General features: G+C 47.7%; 2 protein-coding genes across 3 annotated transcripts in view; one reads left to right on the top strand and one right to left on the bottom strand.

Annotated features, from left to right (window-relative positions):
- The window catches only part of LAG3 (lymphocyte activating 3), a 177,945-nt gene that overhangs the window by 129,478 nt on the left and 26,496 nt on the right, over positions 1-21,971 (top strand). The window lies entirely within an intron of this gene.
- Positions 8,750-15,553, bottom strand: MLF2 (myeloid leukemia factor 2). The gene is made up of 9 exons (XM_051780873.1): positions 15,445-15,553; positions 15,220-15,293; positions 13,180-13,306; positions 12,677-12,712; positions 11,215-11,268; positions 10,713-10,838; positions 10,215-10,374; positions 9,886-10,126; positions 8,750-9,338 (listed from the first exon to the last, which is right to left on the bottom strand). The coding sequence occupies exons 2-8, from the start codon at positions 15,267-15,269 to the stop codon at positions 9,948-9,950; spliced, it is 732 nt and encodes a 243-aa protein (XP_051636833.1). The 5' UTR covers positions 15,270-15,293; positions 15,445-15,553; the 3' UTR covers positions 8,750-9,338; positions 9,886-9,947.

Below are 21,971 nucleotides of genomic sequence, written 5' to 3'. Positions count from 1 at the left end.
AGGCTGGTGAGCACAAAACCCCCACATACAGGGGACAGTAGCCAGAGCGTGGACCAGCGTGGGGTCCTGGAGGGCTCACCACACCAGCCCCAGGCCTTGCTGAAGCCCCAGACTCAGATCCTCACTGCTCAATCCCTGTCAGCGCGAGTCTGCTTGTGTCCTGCCATAACTTGGCATTTGGTTTGCCCCCATCTCCAAGGGTCAGCTCAACTCTGGTAGCAGCATTTGCCAAGCACAGCCACAGGCCTCGCTCCCCTTCCTATCTGTCCCTCTTGAGACTGGTTGTGTTATGGATTTGAAGAGAGTTTGAGAATAAACACATCTAATCAAGGAGCATCTGCAGAGCTCTCAGAGTCTTCCATTTTGTTTACTTTTCAAAGGCAGCACCTTTTAAGACCTCCATTAAGAAAAGGGAAGCTGAAGGTAGCACATAAAATTACTTCAGACCCTTGGTAGGACTGAAAAATAAATGAGAGGGTTGCAGTGCAGAATGAAAGTATTGCTGCAAATTGCCTTGCTGGATGGCAAACAGAGGGCAGGAGCATAGGTTTGCCTTTGCCCTTCCCCTGAAAACCACACTTTTTATTTTCCTACTCACTTCAGTCGTGACTCTAAATTTCAGTCAGAAAAGATGTGAAGATTAATTAATTAGTTAACATTTATAACAACATTTTGAAGATGGCAAGAGTGAGGTAAGTACTGAGCATTATTGTAAATTTTAATTTTTAAATGCCTTTGTGTTTTAACTCTTTTTTTTTTTTACAAAGAAAGACTGAGAAAACAGACTCTGAGTAGAGTAAACCAGAAATACCTGGATACATGACACCCTAAGCCCTGCAAAGAAATGAGGTTTAGGGGATTGTAGAAGAGAGGGTATGGAGAAATGTCCATCCCAGCATGAGGACAGGACAACTGCCAGCCCTAATGCAGAAGGTGTAACAACTCTTGTGCAGTGGTTCATTGCAACCCCCTTCAGGTATCATACATGGGGCTTGCACATCTGGGCTCAGAAAAGGAAGGAGTTAGGACAGGACCTGAATGGCTCTGTCACTGATGTCTGACTTTTGCCAGCCACCTCCAGCTGCCCTGTGTCAAGAGGTAACCATGTATTCTTACTAAGAATTGAGGCTAGTGATGGTAATTCTTCTTGCATTCCTGGGGCACAATTTCCTCTGGGAAGCTTGAAGGTGATGGAGTTGTCAGGCACTGTGCTGCTGGCAGCTTGGTGTCTGCTGCAGTGCCTGTCTGTACGTGGTGAGAGGGGAGAAGACTGACAGCAGGGCAAGCGCCCTGCAGGACTTGTTTGAGGTTCTCCCCAACCTCCACTGCTCTGTGCTGAGGTAGGTTCAGAGGTAGGGATGGTCTTTGTGCTTAATGGCCCTCAGCTCAAAGGGGGACAACATTTTGTTTACTGGGGTTGCTGAGGCCACCCTTGTCTCTGTTCTCCAAATGGCATCTGTGGCAGGATGGTTTGTTTTGGGATGAATGGATGGGCTGGTGTGCATTGAAATATCTGTCAGACATTACTAAGTCTCCTTTGTGGCAAGTGACACTGGCTGGGGTGACCAGGGAGGGTGGCAGCCCTGCCTCTGCCCAGCAGCAGGGTACGTGCCTGCTGCCTCCATCCTCCTGTGAGCTCCCAGTGCCAGCTGGGGCGTGGTGCTGCAGCATCCCATGAGCATGCTGCAGTGGTCATGGTGATGCCAGCCAGCCTGCATTCACCGGTCTGCAGGGTGATCATCCAGCAGCATGGTCCCCTGGAGCTTCCTGCGGGGATGCCTTGCCTCCGCCCCAACAAGGCTTTGGCTCACTGCTTCTGTGAAGGCTTTTTTGGGTGCCTGGTTGTCTGGTCTCTTGGATGAACTGACTCAGATGGACGAGTGTCCTGGTCTGCTTCCCGCAGGTCTGTACCTTTGCACAAAGGCTCCCTGACAACAGCAGCCACCAAGGGCTGTGCCTGCCGCTTGCCATGGCTGGACCATCCTTCCTGGGATGAGGCCCTGGCTATGCAGGACTCTGAAAAAGAGCAAGGTAGAGTAGTCAGGAAAATCTCACAGTCCATGTCAGCTGCTGCAAATGCATCTCTCAGATCTCTGACATCCTTCTTATCTCCATTTTTATGCCCTGGAATAGCTACTCATTTTCCTTCCGTGACCCCTTTCCCTTTTTGCTATCCTCGCCATGAGTGTCTGTCTGTGTTTCCACCAGCAGGGCTCTTCTTTCCTCATCTCTTTTCCTATTACTAGTCACTGCTTATCTGAAATACAAAAACCCACTTGCTTTCTCTACTGGTTCTTCAGGCACCCACCTTTTGGGTGTTTCTCTTTCAGCTGCTGCAGTTTTCCAGGAGCATCCCTGCTGGTGCAGCATGAAACGAGGCTGGACTTTTGTCTGCCTTCTCTGCTGGTGGCAGGCTTTGCCACTGCCAAGGAAAGGAGCTCATTTGCAAAAATTCTTTGTGCAATTATATTCATGTTGCGATGGATTCAGTAGATGACAGCAAAATGTCAGTTGGATTAGAGAGCCATGACCTTTATACAGTAACAAGAGTGTTCAGAATTCCTGTGGCACTTGTGTGTGTGTTAAAAGCAACTCTGCACCCTCCTGCTCTGAGGCACAAGTGACGCCCTGGCCCCTTCGGATCAGGAGAAAATGTTTCTGGGAAGGCTTTGCCTTGTCTCCTGCAGGTTTCCCTGCATCTGCCTCTGAAGTATTTAGCACTGGTTTTGGGATGCTGGAAGATGATCTGTTTGGTGGGAGCAAAAGCAAGAAGGATGCCCCTGGTGACCAAGTGTGATGCCTTACCAGTACGGTCTCATGATCCCTAGCAAAAGCTTCTCAAGTGCCAACCCCAAACTGGCTAATTTTATTGTCTCCACTTTCCAGCTTAAATGAATTCACAGCTAGTTTATATTCTCTTGTGCCTGTGCCAGCACAGCTCCAGCTGAAGCTGTACTTCCTCCCTGGTGTTTATTTCCCTTGAGGACAGACTTCACTTTGCTTAACTAACCGATTCAGCCCCCTCATATATACTGTGAGCTCTCCATACTCTCTTACTTGCTCTTCAAATAGAGTGCAAAAGTGCTCTCACTTGCACTTCAAATTGAGCTTTCTTGGCTAGAAATGAGCACAGTTCTCTTCCACAGGTAAAGTCTGATCAGCATCTTGCACAGGAGCAGTAACACATACCTATAGCTACTAGAAATGCCTCCCAGATTGCCTGTCTTCTCCTCAATGCCTCAGCAGGTGATTACAGTTATTAAATGATTCACTGCTGATCCAGAGTGGTTCTTATTTTCTGCTGGTTATAATTGAAGAAGTTCCAGTTTACAGCTGAGAAAATCTCGATTTTAGGTCCTGTGTTCCTTTTCCCTTTCACTTTGTGCTATGAACTTCAGTCTTTTTGCTGTTACTGGCACCTTCAAGGCCACCTACATCCTCCTGTGTGATACCCACATCCAATTTGGCAATGTATCTGCATTTTATTTATTTACTCACCTATTTATATTTTGCAATCTTTGTTCTCTTTTTCTCTTATTAGTAAGGGATGGATATTGTGAGGCTTCCAGCCTACCTCTGAACATTACTGCACCAGCAGTTGGAGATAGGTATTCTATTTTTTCCTCTTCCTTTTATTGCCTTTTTCCCCACCCTAAGTTTGTATTAAGTACCCTCAGGATTTAAAAACCCAGCCAGATGTGAGGAGATAGTGGAAGTAATAACAACCTAAGTGGAGTTTCCCCATGGGGACATTATTTGAAGTGTTGTCTTTAAAAAAGAAGATTCCCAGGAGGAAAAAAAAAAGTTACATTTAAGATAGGACTAAAAAATAAAATCAAGTCTTTTTTTAGAGTGCTTTGAAAAGTAGAAAAATGTTGCAAGTCAAACAAGTCAATTTTAACTTAGACCCTGTAGTGAGGTCTTATCTTAAATCTTTTTGTTCTCCTGCACTGAAGCCAGTGCCTGTGGGATTTTACACTCTGGCCCCATGGAAGTGCATATTTGTTTCCCAAACAAACCATTGTGCCCACAGAGAGTTCTGTTTCCCACAGCTCGCTCTGTGGTCCCACCTGCTTTGAAGTCCCTTTCAAGTCACAAGGTCTCTTCTTTCCCTTCCCACCTTTCACTGCAGTCTAGCCCTGTGCCAGCCTACTCTCCTCTCTTATTCATGGATTTTTGAAGCCCAAAGGGACAGGTGTAGTCACATCGTTTGGTTTCTTGACTGGCTAAGAGCTAACTCACCCTCTTCTTGTGCCCACTCTCCAGCTTCTCTTCAAGATGCCCTATCAGGGTTTGGAGTGGCCAGAGCTGGAAAACCGAGGTGTGCTCTAATGCTCTCAAGTGAAGGTCTGCTTCTCAATCCCAGTTCCACCGTGAGGTGGCTGCAGGTTTTCTGCTAGGTTGAAGAGCCCTCTACTGTCAGAAGCCTCATTCCCATATAGGAGATGCCAGTCCATGCTCCAGTGGAATGAACTCAAATACAGGAGTCTTGAGTTCATGTTATCCTGTAGTGCTAGTGTTTCCAGGCCCTGAGTTATCCTTGTTTCTTGAGTCTTCTTTGGTGTCCTTTTTGGAGTCCAACACCCAGATTTCACACAATGGGTTCACTACTGTGACACAGGAGAGAAATGTTACCTCCCTTCTTGGTGAACATGAGCTAATGCATCTAAGTGTAACCCAAGCCCACAGATGAAGAATTATGCAAGAACCATCCATTTCCTCAGTTATCTCTGAATCCCCTAACTCCTTTTGGAGTCCCTCCAGAGTTTCCAGAACACAGTATTCCATCTTGAAAGAGCACAGACTACATTTATGTCCCTGGGTGAATGGCTTTTCTGCATTCAGTGCAGCCAAAAATACTTACTGTTTATAAATAAACACCACACCAATAGTTACCGACTGTTCCGCACATCGCATCCTTTTCCATCATTTATCACTTTCATTGTTCTTTGGGTCCTCTGAAAGCTTCAGCAGCACTGGTTTAATATCTTCTTTCAGATCATTAATCAAGTTACTAATGAGCATTAGTTTCAGAAAAACATCCTACTGGAAATAATTTCATATTGTACAGTCTCTTTTCCCCCTCATTACTTGAAATCTGTCAGTGAACTAAAATTTATAATATTGGCCCTTTCGTTGTTTCAATAACTGCTAATTTATTTTACATCAGAGCATAGTCTTAAGTGGCCAGATAAGATGCCTCGTGCTGGTGTGACCTTTAACTTCCGGTTGCTGTAGCGCCTTTGTCAACCCAACCCATGATTTAATCAGAAATTATCACAGTTGTTAGACAGGAACAATTTTGAGAAAGTGAGATCATAAATATTATAAGCACTGAGGCACATATTTCTGTTCTTAAATTTAATGCATTTTCCATCTCTTATCTTGACTTAATGCCAGTTTACCTGGTTTACAGCTGTGGATATAATTTAATTTTTTGTTTACAAATACTGGCACCAGGTTAACTTTCCCAGACTTCTTTTTCCCCAGTGTTCTACAATTCTCCCAGTACTTCACAATGCTATAAAAAGTACAGGGAAAGATGCACAGACCTTCAGGGCTACCAACAAAAACCTTTAAGGACGAAGATGCCACTAGCTCTTCTAATGGTTTTTATTTTCATAATAAATTTTCAATTATGGAAAATTAAGTATACAACAAACAAAACCTCCTAAGTTTCTGTTTTATTTGCGTGTAGCTAATGCATTCTTATCCAAGGTTATGCTATCCACCTTTCTACCAGTGTTTTCAGCCTCTCTCCACCTCATTCTACCCACCTCCCCCTCCCTCTGTCTCTTTAAAGCATGGCAGGCCCCTGTGTCTCACTTCAGGTGCCCTACTTGCTCCTTAGGAAGATCCAAGAAGTACCACTGAAATGCATTGATTTGGTGCTTCAACTAGTTCAATTTGAAAGTGACAGCTGTGGGAGAAGGAGCTAGAAGGGATTCTGTCTCCATCGGATAGATAAGGATGACTTGGAACCACAGCTTGTGCATCTGAAATAAACAGATTTGATTTTCATATTGGGAACATCTAACCTCTATTTCCATCCTGCTGGAACAGCTGTCAGACATTTCAGAAGTGTAACAGAATCATCCCAGCCTTCCCTTCGCCCCAATACCATAAATGGACTACTTTTTATGGGAAACTATTTCACTTGAAAATGTAACTAATAGAAAAAAATTAACCTGATGCAGGTCTGGCCCAAACACTGATGTTAGGGTGGTGTAATAGGTGGGCGTGCTGATTGCACAGGTGTTCTTGTTTTCAGGCAGCTCAGTTAGAGCACTGCTGCACACACAGAACTCTGGCACCTGCTTACAACAACATGGAGCTCCTCACAGCTTGTCTAAAGACAGAGGAAGAGGAGCAGATCATTGGTTGTGCAATTCTCTGCCTGCTTCCATTGGATTAATACCCCACATCAGTGATTAGCAAGGGAATTTTCATCAAACCAGGGTACCGGCGAAAGGGAGAGCCCCGAGCACAACTTGCAGTCACTCAGCAAAAGGCACCAGTGCCAGTACATATTACTCCTACCGGAGTCCAGATCTGCCCCCTTTCTCCTTCCCTTCACATTCTCTTCTCCTCTCAAAAGTCTCTAAACGGCTGATCCGAAAGCACCAACGTGACCAGATCAGTGGCAGCCTGGGGCAGCTGAGGCCATTTCCTCAGCAGAAGCCAGATCAACAGGTGAAGAAGGGCCTCCCAGGACTTGAAGAATTAAGGGACGTTCCCATCTTTGGGAAAAAAAGCTCCTGCTCTCCAAAGTCCGAAGTTAATGTACTGTGTCAGCCGCAGGACAAGCAAAGGGGTCACCCAACCAATATACTTCCCGTACTTTTGTGTTTGGCATCTCTAAAACTCTCTCCTGGTCTTCTGTCTTAACACAAGGTCCTCCTCTCCCTGAACTTTTCCTTAGACCACCAGAGCCTTGTCACATCTGGAGAAGGCCAGGATCTTGTAAATGACTGTACAGCAGTTAGCAAGGTTCAGGCAGCCAGGCAAAACACCCTCCCACTGCAGAGTGGAAGAACACACAAGGGTCCTAAATCCGTGAGCAGGACAGCACCCTATAGGGTGCAGAGGCTGAATCCAGATAAAAGGATTTGGGATTAGGTCAAGATTAGGAAATCCATGCCCAAAGAGGAATGGATCCTCACAGTTAAAGGTCAACATTAAACCCCATCACCACCATGCCCACCTCTCTATTCTCTCAGACTTTGCCTCAAAGACTGGCCCGGCCCTCACAGCTGGTTACCACCACCCGTAGGCACCTTTGTGAGCTCAGCTGGTTCTTTGCTGGATCAAAACATCATGCGCCGCTTCTTGCACTGGCTCAAGACTACCAGAGATGAAGGCTGCTGTTGCTCCAGTTCCTTCTTTCACAGTCTGGCAACCCCAAGATGACTTGGTCTCCCACAAAACCTCTCCCAAACCCTGATTTTTTCTGTGTAGCTCCTTCTTTGGCCTTGCTCTCTTCAGGGCCTGCCTTGACTACACTACCTCCAGAAAGTCAGTCCACTTTCAGAGGCAGCAGCCTTACTGCCCCCCAACATTTACTTCCTTTCACTCTCCCAGATGGTGGAGACCTCTCCAACTGCACTTGGATGTGGAGTCATCACCTTCAGACCAGGACTGAAAGGAGACTTTTTACATGGGCATGTAGTGACAGGACAAGGGGGAATGGCCTTAACCTGAAGGAGGGCAAGCTTAGGTTAGATATTAGGAAGAAATTCTTTACTGTGAGGGTGGTGAGGCACTGGAATAGGTTGCCCTGAGAAGCTGTGGATGCCCCATCTTGTAAGTGTTCAAGGCCAGGCTGAGAAACCTGGACTAGTGGAAGGTGTCCCTGCCCATGCCAGGGGGGTTGGAATGAGATGATCATTAAGATTCCTCCCAGCCAAAACCATTCTATGATTCTATGACTCCTACTGCGGTTTTCATGGGACAAAACAGCACAGCAAAGTGGAGACAGAATCTGCCACCAGCAAAGGTTCTGCCCTCCGCTTCCTTGAAGGGTGGGACGTGTGCAAACTCTGCCCTAAGCTTTCAGAGGGTAGATTCTGCATTCTTTTTTCTGAGCAAGAGAGTTGGCATCCAGCGAGATGCCTGCCTCTGTATTAGTGCCCACACATAAAACACGGGGATACACGGCAAGATTCTGGCACACCACTTCCAAGTGTAAGCCATGCATAATTTCCTGCCCTCTATTCCAAATAAGATGATGAAAAGGTTTGTGTAAGGGTACGTGCCAGAAGAGGAAACTGGCCAAGGACCCAGGAGATCTTCCCTAGTCCTGTATTCCTAATGCCTCTCAAGTTTCACCTAATACTGAAGAAGTTGAGAAAAGGTCATTTGTAACATCAGCCTCGGTTGCAGTGAAATAATAAGAAAATAATGGAAATATTCCCTGGTGGTGCAGGAACCCCAGAGGCCCAATTCAGGGCTGCACAGATGACCAGGCAGCAAGAAAGACCAACCAATTTCCCTTGAGTGCTCAGCAAAACTACAGCAATTAAAGGGTATTTTTTGCAAACTGTGATGTCTTGGGTCTTCTTTCCATGTTGAGCATCATCTCACTGTGTGACTATATGGGAAGGATATAAGGCTATTTTCTGTAAGAAAACAAAACCTTAGAATTAAACACCAAGTCGCTCCTCAGCAATTTCCCAAGGATGTGGAAGAGGTTACTTAATTCCACAGCAGGCACAATTAGGTCAGCTGAAAGTAAAGACTGCTCCAACAATTCTTTACAGTTTGTTTCTTTATTCAGTAAACATCTAGTTACAAGTTTCACAAATTAAAAAAGTGGGGGAGCTGATTGAAGAGGGGTCGGGGGGGCCCACAGGCTGATCCAGCTTTTGTTCTGCTCCTCCCTTCTCTAACACACACAACCTTCTCTGCTTCTCCATAGATGCACCAAGGAGCAGGAGAGGAATTGAAGCCTCTGTCCCAGTAAGGGGACTGACAGGGGGTTCTAGCAGAATTCCCTCATATTCCTTTCACAGGGGACTAAACACAAACTTCAGAGCCAGCCCAACCCAGCACAGAAAGAGTGGAAAGGATGGAAGAGGCAAGATGGCAGCTCCTCATGCCCATCACTACTGGCAGAAAGAACAGAGCCAAGGGACAGCAGAAAGGGAATGGGCAATTAATGTGTTCCTTGCACATCAGTGAGATTCCCCATGCCCCACTGCAGCACCCAAATGGGGCGAAAAAGAGCAATGCAGATTAGTTGCTTTGTTTCAATTCTGAAGTGAGAGGGAGGTTAATACTAAATTTGAGGAGGGTCCAAGTGGTGCTTTGAAGGGGCTTCAGAGTTTCACTGTCTGTACCTGGGAGGAAGGGAAACAGAAAACATAAAAAGAGTAAGTGGTGCTTAGAAAGCAGCACAGAAGACAGAAAAAGACATGTTTAAACCTGATGTCTAGACATCAAAAAAAGGGAAAAATGTCCCTTTTCAAGCAGTAGATCACATCCTAGTGAGCCCTATACAAAACATGGGAGAGCAGACACCAGCACTTACTTGTATTTCAAACTGGATGGACAGCAAATGGTTTCTGTGTTCTATAAGTTCTATACAATGACAGTATAAACACTCCACAGATTGCAATCCTACATCATGTCGTACAGTAACATCAGTTAAGGCTGATGCCACACATCTTTTGTTGATGACAAAGCTAACTTGAACGGCTTCCATCTTCCCGTTCAGCACAGTAGTTTCTCAATATTCACATCTTCCCCTGCTCTCTCGAAGTGGGAAAACCCATTTCCAATTGAAACCTCAAAATAATGTAAGATTGGGGCAAACAAAAGGAAATCCTGTGGCTAAGAGGCAACCGTGCAGTGGGAGATGAGGAAGAAAAACTTGTTAAGACTTACAAGAGCGCATAGGTAGGTCTGGGGGTGGCCACGCTGCACCCCCCACAAGGTCTGCTCTGAGTTCACCAGTCATACCGACGGGACTGTCTGGAGGGAGAATCCTCAGGGCCCTGGATCGCGAGACGAGTCCCTTCAGCCCGACGGCCACCGCCGCCTTCATGACGCCGGTAATCCAGCCCCCGCTGCGGCCGGAAGCGGGATGTCTCTCGCCTCCACTCATCGTCAAATGCGGCTGCATCACCTGTGTAGGGAAAGAACAAGTGCAGATGGGGAGGAGCTGGGGAAGCAGCGCCTGGCTTTGCTGGGAGGAGGACATGGGCACTGCTCACTTTCATCCATGTTGATGTAGTCCTGCCTCTCCTCCTGGTCACCCGTGCGATGGTTCCGGGACCGCTGCATGATGTGGGCCCTCTCCCTGATGTGGTGTCCAATCGACATTTGTTCCAGGCCACTGTCCGAGTCCCTTACAGTTCGTCTAGTCTCACGGATCTGGGGGCAGATTCCCATGTAGAATCAACACTTCTCTTCATTCTCCCAGCCCCACACAGCACCCTGATTCTCGCCTGCAGTATTTCAGCCACCTTGCACTGCCACCACTCCCAGCACATCAAACACAACGCAGTGAAGACTGAAAAACGGATTCCCCCCACCAGTGCTTCCCATCTCCTCCCAGCAGCCTTCGGCATGGTTCAGTGAGTCACAAGAACCACAATGTGCTCCTTGAGCTGCAACTGCTTGTGAAGCCAAAGTGCTGTGGGTGGCCACCCACAGAAGTCACCAAACAAAGCCCACCCCACCCACAGCAAAGCGAGCAGCCTCCTCCTTACCCCGCCGGGTGCTGAGCGCATCTCTGAGGTCTCCTGATAGACTTTAGGCCCATCACCCAGGTTGGAATAGGAGATGACAGTTGAGGAGGTAAATGTCTGGCAGTTAGCACCACTTGTCATATGCTCCTGCAAGAAGGAATGGAAGGCAAAAAGAGATGGCAGCTAATTCTCTCTGTAGGAAGTAGGAAGAAATTACTACAGGAAGAATATAATCGCCATCGGTCCATTCTTCTGGAGAATACATCTTCCTGTTAAATTAATACTTGTTTCTTTCTAAACAAGTCTACTCCTACACTTCCTTCCTCACCCCTCTCTTCTTCCTGCACTCAGGAACAAGCTCTCTGTCACAGTCCCCAGCGATGAAGCAAAGCTTACAGCCCCACCTTGACAGCTGGGGCACAGCCCATACCAAGCAGCACAGTAAGATGGGAGACATTAGAGGGGGTGGTAGGAGCACCCTCAGTACTCCTTTCAATTCAGAGGGTTTAGGGAGGGTTCTTACCATGTTTCCAATCATGTCATTCATCATCCCAAACATATCTATAAAGCCACCTGCCTGATAAAAAGCAAAAGAGAAGACAAGACTAGTTAGTTTGGAAAGAGACATGAGGAAAGAACAACAAAACTACCTTCAAGGGACAAAAACCTAAGAACAGAAACCTTGTTCTTTTCCCCTTCTTTCGGCAGTGCAGAAAAAAGTCCCCAGAATCTGAGATTGCTGTTCTCTCCATTCTCTCAGGTTGCATTGCCCAAGTGTTCTGGCAAAGGCTGTTTTTTCAGTTTGGATCCAACTACCAATGCACTGGGGTTTGTGAGTCCAGGTACTCAGCAAAGTTAAGAGAAGAAATCTCAGCATGTGCACTAACAGCAACCTTAAGGAAGTTTCCACTGATTGTATTCTTTCTAGCATAACAACAATTTGCTTATTTTCCCTACAAACACCTGCCTTTTCCATCCTGTAAACCTGAGGGCTGCAGTAACACACTTGGCCAGCAGGTCTCACGGGTTAATTGCACAATATGTAAACAAAATTACGATGTCACTTCAAACTTGCTGATTTCTTTTTTTTTCGTTTCCTCGAGTAGCCTCTTGTTCTCGTTTCCAGCAGAGCAGTACTCACATGCAATATTATTATGCTTTGATTTGTTTGCAGTCTTATTAATCCTTCTCTGAGCTGCAAAAATTCCGGGACATGGAAGTCTCTTTCATTAAGGCAATTCTGCAGTGTAAGACAGCTAAGGTTGCTGGAGCTGGAATAAGCTATTTCCACTGTATTATTTTAGTAGACGATGGAGATCAGCAGGCTCCAAGCACGGTGTTCTCACGTACACACAGCCATTCTCATTTCAGTCCTGTTGAACTGAAGTATTCCATTGGCTTTTCCGTCCGCCACCACTGGCAAAAGAGGTGCAATAACCACCTCTGCCTACTGATGGCCAAGTCCTTTACTCGCATTCTCACAGTTCCTCCATTACCTCCAAACAGATCCGCAGCTCCTTTTCAGACATATGATGTTATTAAGGGACTACCTGCTCTTCTCGGATATTAACTGTCCCAATTCCCGTGAAATATTGTGCTATAACAGCTTTATGGGTTTTCTCTGGTCAAGGTGCAAATACAACTTCCCCATATAAAGAGAGTTAGAATCTCTCCTCTAAACCAGCTTGTGGACAAGATTAAAACATTAGAGGGAAACAAGGTAAAGCTCTGAAGTTATAAAGCAACTCAATGACAGATCCAAGAGAAACCAGATGCTTCCAGTTTCAGTTCAATACCCTCTTCTGTATTCCATTTACTATAAATCTAGAGCTCATCCTGGTCTCCTCAGACATTCCCACTCTCACTACGTGGCTGTGCTCAGATTGCTACATTTTAGTACTGGTTGCACACTGTACTGATGAATCTCAGTACAGAGCCACTACTTGGAAAACCTCCAGTTTGACCCAGAAAAACAGAAAACTTACCATGCCGAGCATCCCAAAGGGTGAAATAGCTCCTGCCTGCCAGGACAACAGAAAAGCAGAACAGAGAATGACTTTGCAACAGCCAAACACTAGATCCTCATCAGAACACACTAATCCTTCTCAGAAACAGAAATGGGAACACTCAGGCTCTACTAACAGATCAAGGAAGTGCCCCATGGACTCATGGTGGTCCAAACCGTATCACCCCTAACAAACTGGTCATGAGGTAATGCTCCTAAATTTATCCCACTTATATTAATTCATGTCCTCTAAAAATAACATATTTATTCCCTTCCTCCCATCCAACCTAGAATGCAGTTGCATTCAACATATTAACGGATGTGGAGTAAAGAGAAGGACCAGAATTACCACTGCTTTAGAGATCAGTGCTGCACCCACCACCCATGTGAAGGCGAGGAGGGTGCCCAACCCAGGAACAGTGGGAAATACAAGCCAACAAGGTAGTTCCAGAAGTTCTACCCTGTACTCAGCCTCCCTTTTACCTGCATCCTGCGGCCAGCCTGGCGAGCCCCTGGTGTGGTCCCATCGGTGATGCCAAGGAGTGGGCCGAACCCGAAACTTCCAGAGAGCATGCGGTTCATGTGCTGTCGATGGATGGCAAAAGGATCCCTTTTGGAAGGGTTGAGAGAAAAATGGTGAGGACAAAGCCCCATACAATCCACCCCTTGTGACTACAAGTTTTTCTAACGTAACTACACATTCCTTTCCGGGCCGAAAATTGAGAGTCCCGAGAATTCGTTGTTGTGCGTGGTGATCCTTGGAGCTGGAAGGGACCTCTGAATCCCATCTCATTTCTTGTAATAGAGGGTATTATACCACAGAAGCCTTCTCAGGTACTAATTGCTGTCTGCTCAGAAGCAGGTTGGTGTTCTGCTCCCTGTACTGCTTTGGAGCCAAGCATGACCAAGGCCATTCCAGAACCTCACTGCTCTAACAAACGAAGGCCACTTCTCAGACCTGCCACCATTTCACAGTCCTTTCCTCGTCTGCTAAAAAAACCCTCTATGTTAAGAGCTCTGCAAAACAATCAAGCCCTTCTTAAAGGACAGTTCTTCATTTTACAGGGAGCTGCACTAAGACCGTCCTGGCTGCAAAGAGAGGACTACACTTAATAGGACCAGAGAGCATGAGATCCTGCATATTGTCTTCTCACCCCTGACACATACATGCATACAAACACTCCAATGCGAGACTGAAACCTCCAGAATGGACTGTGTGGCCTGACACCCCTCTGCCAGCACAAATCATCTCAACATCTGGTCGAGGGGTTGAGATCACATACAGCTTTTGCAGATTTGAGAAGGAAAGGGAACAATAACTGGGGTCCCTAACTAGTTTTCCCTTCTTTTGCAGCCTCCGCTTTGAGGGCTGCACACATTCACACATGTCAGAGAAGCAAGAGGAAGAAAAGGATAGTAAGGAAAAAGAGTCACAGTTTACAGTGGCCACAGTAAAAAACTTCTGTGAAATACCATAGCTGTTTTCCTGCACATCTTATAGTCTGCAATTATCCCTCTTGAGCATTAATAACCCCAACAGCAGACTGTTCCTGAGATCACAAAAGCACCTACTACAAACCAGTACTTTTCTGTCTCTCCTGGAAGTGCTTCCCATAATAAAAGCTAGACTCATACCTCCCACATCAATGAGAGGAACACACAGTCATCCTGTGACTAACTGGGACAAAGTTTCCTCTCCTGCTAATTTGCTTGCAGTTGATAAAATTCTTGCTTATTACCAATTTTATCAGCAAAAAAATGACTACTCTTCTAAATACTTTAATTTCACAAAATTTCTAGTACTTTAGTGCTTAACATAATCAAATTCTTCCTGTGTTAACAGTCTATTCCTTATCCGCTTTGGCAAGGACTGCCAACTTAGTGTCACTGCCAAAATTTATCAATAGCATCCAATTTCTGGACTGTGGACAGAAACAAAAACATTCAGTAAAAGGAATCCCAGGAAGAGTTGTCGGGACCTTTGTTAGATTTCAATACTCGTGTTTCAAAACTACCCGTTGGCTTCTCTTTACTTTGTTCGTCACAACTTGACAACTGCTTCAGCAGCCTCCAACAGCTCCATTAATGAGTTCCTGTGCACAGCAGCAACAAACACTGGATGGAACAGCAGATTTTATCTATCCGAACTGCAACCCTACTTTGCATAAGAAAAAGGAATCCTTGCGCAAAGAAACAGATTAGCTATTCCAGCCCTCTCCTCCTCTCAGGCAGCTGCGATGCCTTTTGGCCTACTTTATTATGCTTTCCTTCAAGACCACGCTCCAATATCACGGAAACGGGACCAGCGCGAACCAGGTTATTCCCCGCGCTGCCCCCTGGGAGGATGTTTGTGTTTGTCCCCAGACAGCTCCTCCGCAGCCCGGCAAAGGCCTCTGCCCGCCTGTCCGGACGCGAGGGGGAGCGCGGGGATCTGCCCCCGCGCCGATCCCGAGGGCGATCTCGCATCTCTCCCTCCCGCCGCTTCTCCTCCCCCCCATCCTGAGGATGCCCTGCCCGACTCACATGGCAAACATGGGGTCCTCCGGCTCGCCATCCCTCATCAGCCGGAACATGCTTCCCTCGCTCGGGGGCGGCCTCTGCGGAGGGGAGAGGGCGGTGAGCACAGCCGGGGCCGAGGGCGGGGAGGGGCGGAGCGGCGGAACCGGCCCCCCCGCCCCGCCGCCATCCCGGGCAGGTGACGGCGGCGCTCCCCCCGCCCCCGCCTTGCCCTGCCCAGCCCTGCCGTGCCTGGCGGTGGTGGCGGGCGCGGCGCTCCCGTTCGGCGCTCCCGGAGCCGCTGGGGCCGCTCACGCCTCCGCGCCCATCGCGGACCGGACCGCGCTGCCCCCGCCGCGCCCGCACCGCGCATGCGCGCCCGCCCTGGGGGAGGGCGGGGGTGGGTATGGGCCGCTCGGCACAGCGCCCCCTGGCGGCCCCCGCGGGGAGCGCTCCCGGCCTGCGCCGGGCAGCGCCCGACAGGGATGGTGAGGGGGTAACGGGAACAGAGGGGCCTCAGGGAGCCCTCACCGCTGTGCGCAGCTTCCTCACCAGGGGAAGCCCAGAGCTCTGATCTCTCTGGCGACCAGTGATAGGGAATGGCCTGAAATTGTGTCGGGGACGTTTAGGTTGGATATTAGAAAATTTTCAGCCAGAGGGTGGTTGGGCACTGGAACAGGTACCCCAGGGAAGTGGTCACAGCACCAAGCCTGACAGAGTTCAAGAATCGTTTGGACAATGCTCTCAGAGACATGCTGTGATTCTTGGGGATGTCCTGTGCAGGGCCAGGAGTTGGACACGATGATCCTTGTGGGTCCCTTCCAACTCAGAATATTCTGTGATTCCGTGATAACCCCAGTGGCTGGTGGCCAGTTGGTTCCTGGCCAGAGTCAGCAGCAATGCCCGGCTGCTGCAGGGTCAGCACTCATCCCAGGCTTCCTCTGTGGTGTGGGCATGTAGGAGGCACCGATGGAGCTGTTTCCCTGTGCCGAGTGCACGGACAGTGCACACACACCAGTGCTCTGCCTGGCAGAAGCAGGGAGAGCACTTTGTAAGCCAGCTGTGGGTCACCACTGACCCTGGACAGCCACCAGGAACCACAGACGAAGTGCAGGTACTCGGTGTGTGGCACCTACAGCGGTAGTGGGGAATCTCCACAAATCAGGGGGGAGGGTAACACCTCTGTCACCCTCCCTGGGGAATGGTGGTTGCCTTCAGCTATCACCAGCTCCACTGGATTACAGGGAAGAGAGCAGACTGACTCATCCCAGCTCCAGCCCAGGGCTCGCTTCCTTAATGGTGCTTCTGCTGACTGTTGCATCCGGCCCACTATGTGCAGGAGCCAGACTGAACCTGTGCCAAAGGACTGGAAATAGCAGGTTGCAAGATGTGGTTGAGAAATCGACCTCCTGAGTTGTGGCAGGAGCCATGTCCTTGGATTTCGGAGTCTGACAGAGGAAAATGACACAGTAATGTGCTTTGCATGGTGAAATGCATAGAGGGCTTGGCAATACTTCTTGCTACAGCAGGTCCCAAAACTGCTTGGTGTCCATAAAGAAGACCTTTTGCTGGAGGCCCACACCTGTGTATATGCAGAAGGCTCTTCAGAAATCCCCTGCTGTATCTGGTGATTGTATTCTGCACAGGCTGAAACCAACGTCCGCATCATGGAAGCTGCAGACAGCACAATGGTGAGGTGGACACAGGTCCTATGGGCAGGGCATGGGCTAAGCAGAGCCAAAGCCCTTAGGCAGTGCTCCTTAGGGAGGCTATTCATGGGTGAGCTGCTGAAACACCCTCCTCTCACCAGCTCAGAGCTCATCTGTGAGCACTGAAGTTCACACAGAGCCTCTGCTAGCGCTGTCTCAGCCTCTCTGATACTGCTTCTGCAACCCTGAATCATCCTTCAGAGACTTCCAGTCTGGAAAACCTTTCCTGGCTGGTGAGTTTTATTTTTGCTCTGAGGCTCTGTTGGTGTTTGACTGGAGTGTGGAGTTGACCTCAAGTGTCAGGATTCAAAGACAGGTAAAGAGCATGAATGTAAACATCTGGGTTCTTATTTCCTTCTTCTTTACCCCAGATTTGGGATAAAATTACTTGTTGTTCCCCAGATACCATTGATCCTCCTATTCCTGCAATGTCCTAGAGATGGTAGGACTCCCTCAAAGTTCCCTCACTATTTTCCAAATAGTAAGTCAGGCATCGCTGCCTTCCAAAGACAGAGATAGGATGGAACAGAAAGGAGTTTATAACAGAAAGGAGAAATACTTCTTTGCAGACCCTTTTTCTGTCCCTAATGCTGCTCTTCTGCAAGTGGCCTGCAACCCCAAGGGCTAAATTCATGAGACTGAGGGCTGAGGCTGTGAGTCTTGCTGGATATTTCTGCAGCCTCATAGAAAGTCCTTACACGTGATGGACACATGTTACCAAAGACTGCATTAACAGGGCTATTACCAGCTCAGCAAACCTTGAGAGAGCCTGGTTTGCAGAGAGTTGTGCTGGTGGCAAATGCTGGCTGAAACCCTGGAAGGAGAAATTGGAAAGGCTACCCTTTTCTGGAATGCGGACAAGACCACAGTTCCCAGGAATGCAGGAGCTGTTGCTGCAGTAGGAGTAGGAGAGGTTTCTGTACAGTACTCACCACATTATGCCTAACATGCTCCAAGGGGCTGGCCATTTGCTAGGTCAGAATAATGAGCAACGTGGGGGTGTGAATGAAAAGCAAGGCTCCCATCTTGCTCCTCTCACATTCTCTATTTAGGCTGCTTCTCTTTTCATCACAAATAAAAACAATTATGTCTCCCCATTTCCTTTCTTTTTTTTTTTTTTTTTAAGCTGCCCAGGTTGTGCTGGAAGCGGCGGAGAATAGGGAGAAGGGGCGGGAGAAGGAGCTCAGCAGGCAGCCTGGAGGAGGTGAGTGAAGGGCAAAATGGAAGAGGGATGAATGGCGCTGCTGCCTCAACTCCACCTTCTCCCGCCTACCGCGGGCTGCTGCCAGCAGCTCCCCCCCCCGCCCGGCATCCCCATGGCCTTCGGCGGCACAGCCGAGGGGCAACCACGGCGGAAGCGTCTGAAAAGCAAACTGAGTATCACGTGGTGAAGGTAAATAAAGGGAACGATGAAAAATCATGCCTTGTTACCCGCTGCTTCCAGGGACCGATCATTTGGGCCAGGAAGACAGAAACAGCTTCTTAACGCATCCAAATGTTCTGGGGCCCCTGTGGCCGCCTGTAAGACAAAGAAATCCTCGTTACCAGAAGTCAGAGCTACCCACAGCCATTTCCTCATTGGTTCCCTTCATCTGTGCCTCTTACGTAATTGTCACCCAACAACTAACTCTGACCTCAGATGAAGGGCACCCCGAGTGAAGGACAGCTCTGATTTGAACCTCAAATGTGACAATTCATATTTGGGATGCTACAGCCAGCTTGTGGTGGCTGCAGCTTGCGTTGCGTGGCAGCAGTTACTTTCAGAATATTTTGCTCGTGGTAAGAGTGCGTCTGTCACACTGTGAGTGAGAACCACGACCTCCATCTGTGCTGCGTTAGCAAAGAGAGGCTCTCAAAAATCACGATTGAAAACATCCCTTCCCTTTCCAGTCTTCTGACAGGCTCATCTCTCCCTTCTACTCCTCTTGCTTCCTCTCCTTGTGTTACCTACCCTTGCTTCCCAGCCCTCCTGCAGGGCTTATTTAAATGTGCTGCATCTCAGGAAGCCATTTCCCAATGCAAAGTTGGCCACTGGTTGAATTCTTGGGTATTTCCTCTTAACTTCAGGATACAGCATCATGAAAGCTGATTACCTGCCTGGATTTTTAATGGACGCAGTACAGAAAGATGAACAGTGTGGATGAAATACATAAATGCATTCAAACGCATTCCCTCTGCACATTGAGATTTTGCTAGTCTTGCTGTAAGCGAAAGGACAGATACTCTCTGTTTCTGGGTTTATGTAAATTTAAGAAAATTTAATGCAAATACACATCCTTCTGCTCTTTTGTTATTCAGCAAACAGTTTGGGAGAGTTTTGAAATCACTTTCAAGTTAGTTCACTAAACATAATTCTTAAAATACCCAGTCTTGTGCTTTGCTTTTGCTCAGAAAATGGCTGAGTTAGTTCAGCCTTCAACACAAACAGAAAAGTCCTTGTCCCCCCTGCCCCCCAATGGAACACAGTGACAAGACTAGCCAGGTATTAAACCAAAATGCATAAATAATTGCTTCTAGGTGCACTTACCCTGCCTATTCCAGAAGCAGAAAAATACACACCACGCATGAAAGCCCAAACACATCGCAACCACGTGCTTATGTATGATGACACACGCCTGCAAGCTCAGTGTACATCTCAGTAGAAAAGAACCATACTTGCTACACTCACACAAGTAAATGCATGTAACAAAGGGAAAATATCCCCTCCGTACACAAACAGGTATATACTGCACCTAAACACATGCACACTACATAAACACCAAGCACAAACAGCACCAAAACTGTGACTTTGTACAAAGAAAATTACACTCCTATTGTTGTCCAGGCTGCAGACAGACACGCGTAGTGTTTGTTCCACACAATGAACTGTCATGTAACTTCTGCATCTCCCTCATTTTGTCTAAGGACATAAGTCTCCGAAAAGGATGGAATATATTCTGCTGAGTTGGCAGAGCAACTACAGACAAAGACTACAGAACATACTGAGCAGGGACTGGCATCTGCAGAGCGCACAATGAGTATACTCGCATTTGCAACAAAGGGGAAAGCACAGATGGGAAAAGGGAGCAGAAAAAAGCTGCAGATTGATCTGGCAGGCAAAATGCAGAGTGGCACAGATCAGGTGGAGGAGCAGAAGACATAGGGAAGAGCTAGGTGAGACAGTCAAGGGATACCCTCAGGGCCCGAGGGAAGCAGCTACACACTAGAAGCCCAGGGAATCTCACCATCGGGATCTGAAGGGCAAGCAGAGTCAGAATGCAGAAACTGGCAGGTCACAAGACATGAAAAAGAGTTTCACATTGGATTTAAAGGGGAAAACATAGTTGATACATGCATGCAGGGCAAAATGGAACATGGAAAAGAAAAGGAGGGGATACAAGATGAATTTTGTAAATGTGATAGATACAGGATTTCACAAAGAGAAGCCAGGGAAAGGGCCATGGGAAGAATGCTACCAAGAACAGAGGTAGGAAGCAAATGTCGAGGAGCAGCAGATGAAGCAAAGATTGCAAAGGGGATATGGTGCGGAGCATGAAAGGGACAATGTGAGGCTGCACACTGCAAGTGCTGGGGGAAAAAGGGAGAGATGGCCAGTGGCCAGTTTGTAGCACTGACCCAACAGCCCCATTCTACAGGTTGCTGGAAACACGCTTCCCTCACACAAACAGGTGTTTGTCTATTTGCATCTGTGGGTGTGCAATCTGTGTCAACATGGAGCTTTGGGCACAGTGACATCACTGAACATAATCCTTGCTTTTTCCCCTCTAGGATGTTGTGTCAAGGCCTGTTTGTGCATTAATGTGAAAATGTCTTTGCCAAGGGATACGTGTTGGTGTAGTTTTGCATTTTCAGTAGCTGAGCATGTAAAGGAAAGGATAAAATCTTGAATTGGTGAAGAAAACAGCAGAGCCATGAGCCATGCGTCTCCTGACAAGCAGAAGCAGAGAGGAACAACATTTGGCCACTTTAGAGAATTTGTTTGGCTCCCATTTTTGGGTGTATCTCTGGAAATTAGGATTTTTTTCTTGCAGAAGAGAAGGATGAAAGAAGGGTGCTTGAACCAAACAAGATTTCAAATGCTGATAGCTGACAGACTTGAGAATTTGGCCAGAGGGGCTTTGTGAAACAGTTGGGGGATAAAAAATAATTAATGCATGCATTTTCATGATGTTTTATTTTGGTACTAGTCTAGATCTGTACATCTAGACTAACATCAATTACATGACTGCTTCTTTGGGGCAGGCACCATGTACTGTGTAGCTGGGAAGAATGTCAGATAGTCAGATCATCAGAGAAGCAGCTGTAGCTGTGGAGGAGATGAGATGACAAGGTGGGGACCTCCTATATCTCTGTCACACAGATTATAATTTATCCCATCCCTTTCATACTTTCCTTCAGAAGAGATGTACTCGGTGCCCTCCCTGTTCCACAAATACCAATCGCTTTTTCTAGTAAATGCTCAAACTGAGACCCATTCGATTGAACTCAGAGCGCCAGTTCCTAAATCCTGACTTTGCACGGAGGCCGAGTTTGTGTCTGAAGGACAAGGGAGACTTGTGTGCCTTAATACATTTTCCGACTGGATGGATTAATAACCTTGCCTTGTACCTGTGAGAATGACTGTGTACACGTGTATACCCGTATGTGCTCACGTGCACACTTAGTTTCGCACGTAGGCTTGCAAGTGTATGCAGATTTTGTGTGTGTGTGTGTGTGACTAAGAGAGGGACAACATAAAGCTTCTGGGGAAGGTGAAGGGAATTTAGTCATCCCGGTCTTCTCAAGCTGACAAACAACGGTCTGAAGTGCGGCTACGGGAACATCTGTTTTGTTAGCAACAAATCCCTGCAGCTGCAAGCCACCACCTGCCGTTCTGCAGGAAGGACCTTTGGGAGGGAGACTCGGAGCTGAGCGGCGATCGTTTCCAGCCCGGAGGGGGCCTCTGCCAGTCTGCCAGCCACAGCCCGGGTTCCGAGGCGGGCGGGCGGCAGGGGTCAGTGTTGCACGCCGTGCGCTGCCCGGCCGGTCCCCGCGGCGCCCACCGAAGGCGGAAGGCGGTCCCGTACAAGG

This window comes from Manacus candei, unplaced genomic scaffold (genome assembly GCF_025592945.1).
Source record: "Manacus candei isolate 608988 ecotype Guabito, Panama unplaced genomic scaffold, ASM2559294v1 h1tg000014l, whole genome shotgun sequence".
In the NCBI taxonomy this organism is placed as follows: Eukaryota; Metazoa; Chordata; class Aves; order Passeriformes; family Pipridae; genus Manacus; species Manacus candei.
Note: the sequence above shows the minus strand (reverse complement) of the source record. Positions and strands in the feature narration are given on the sequence as shown.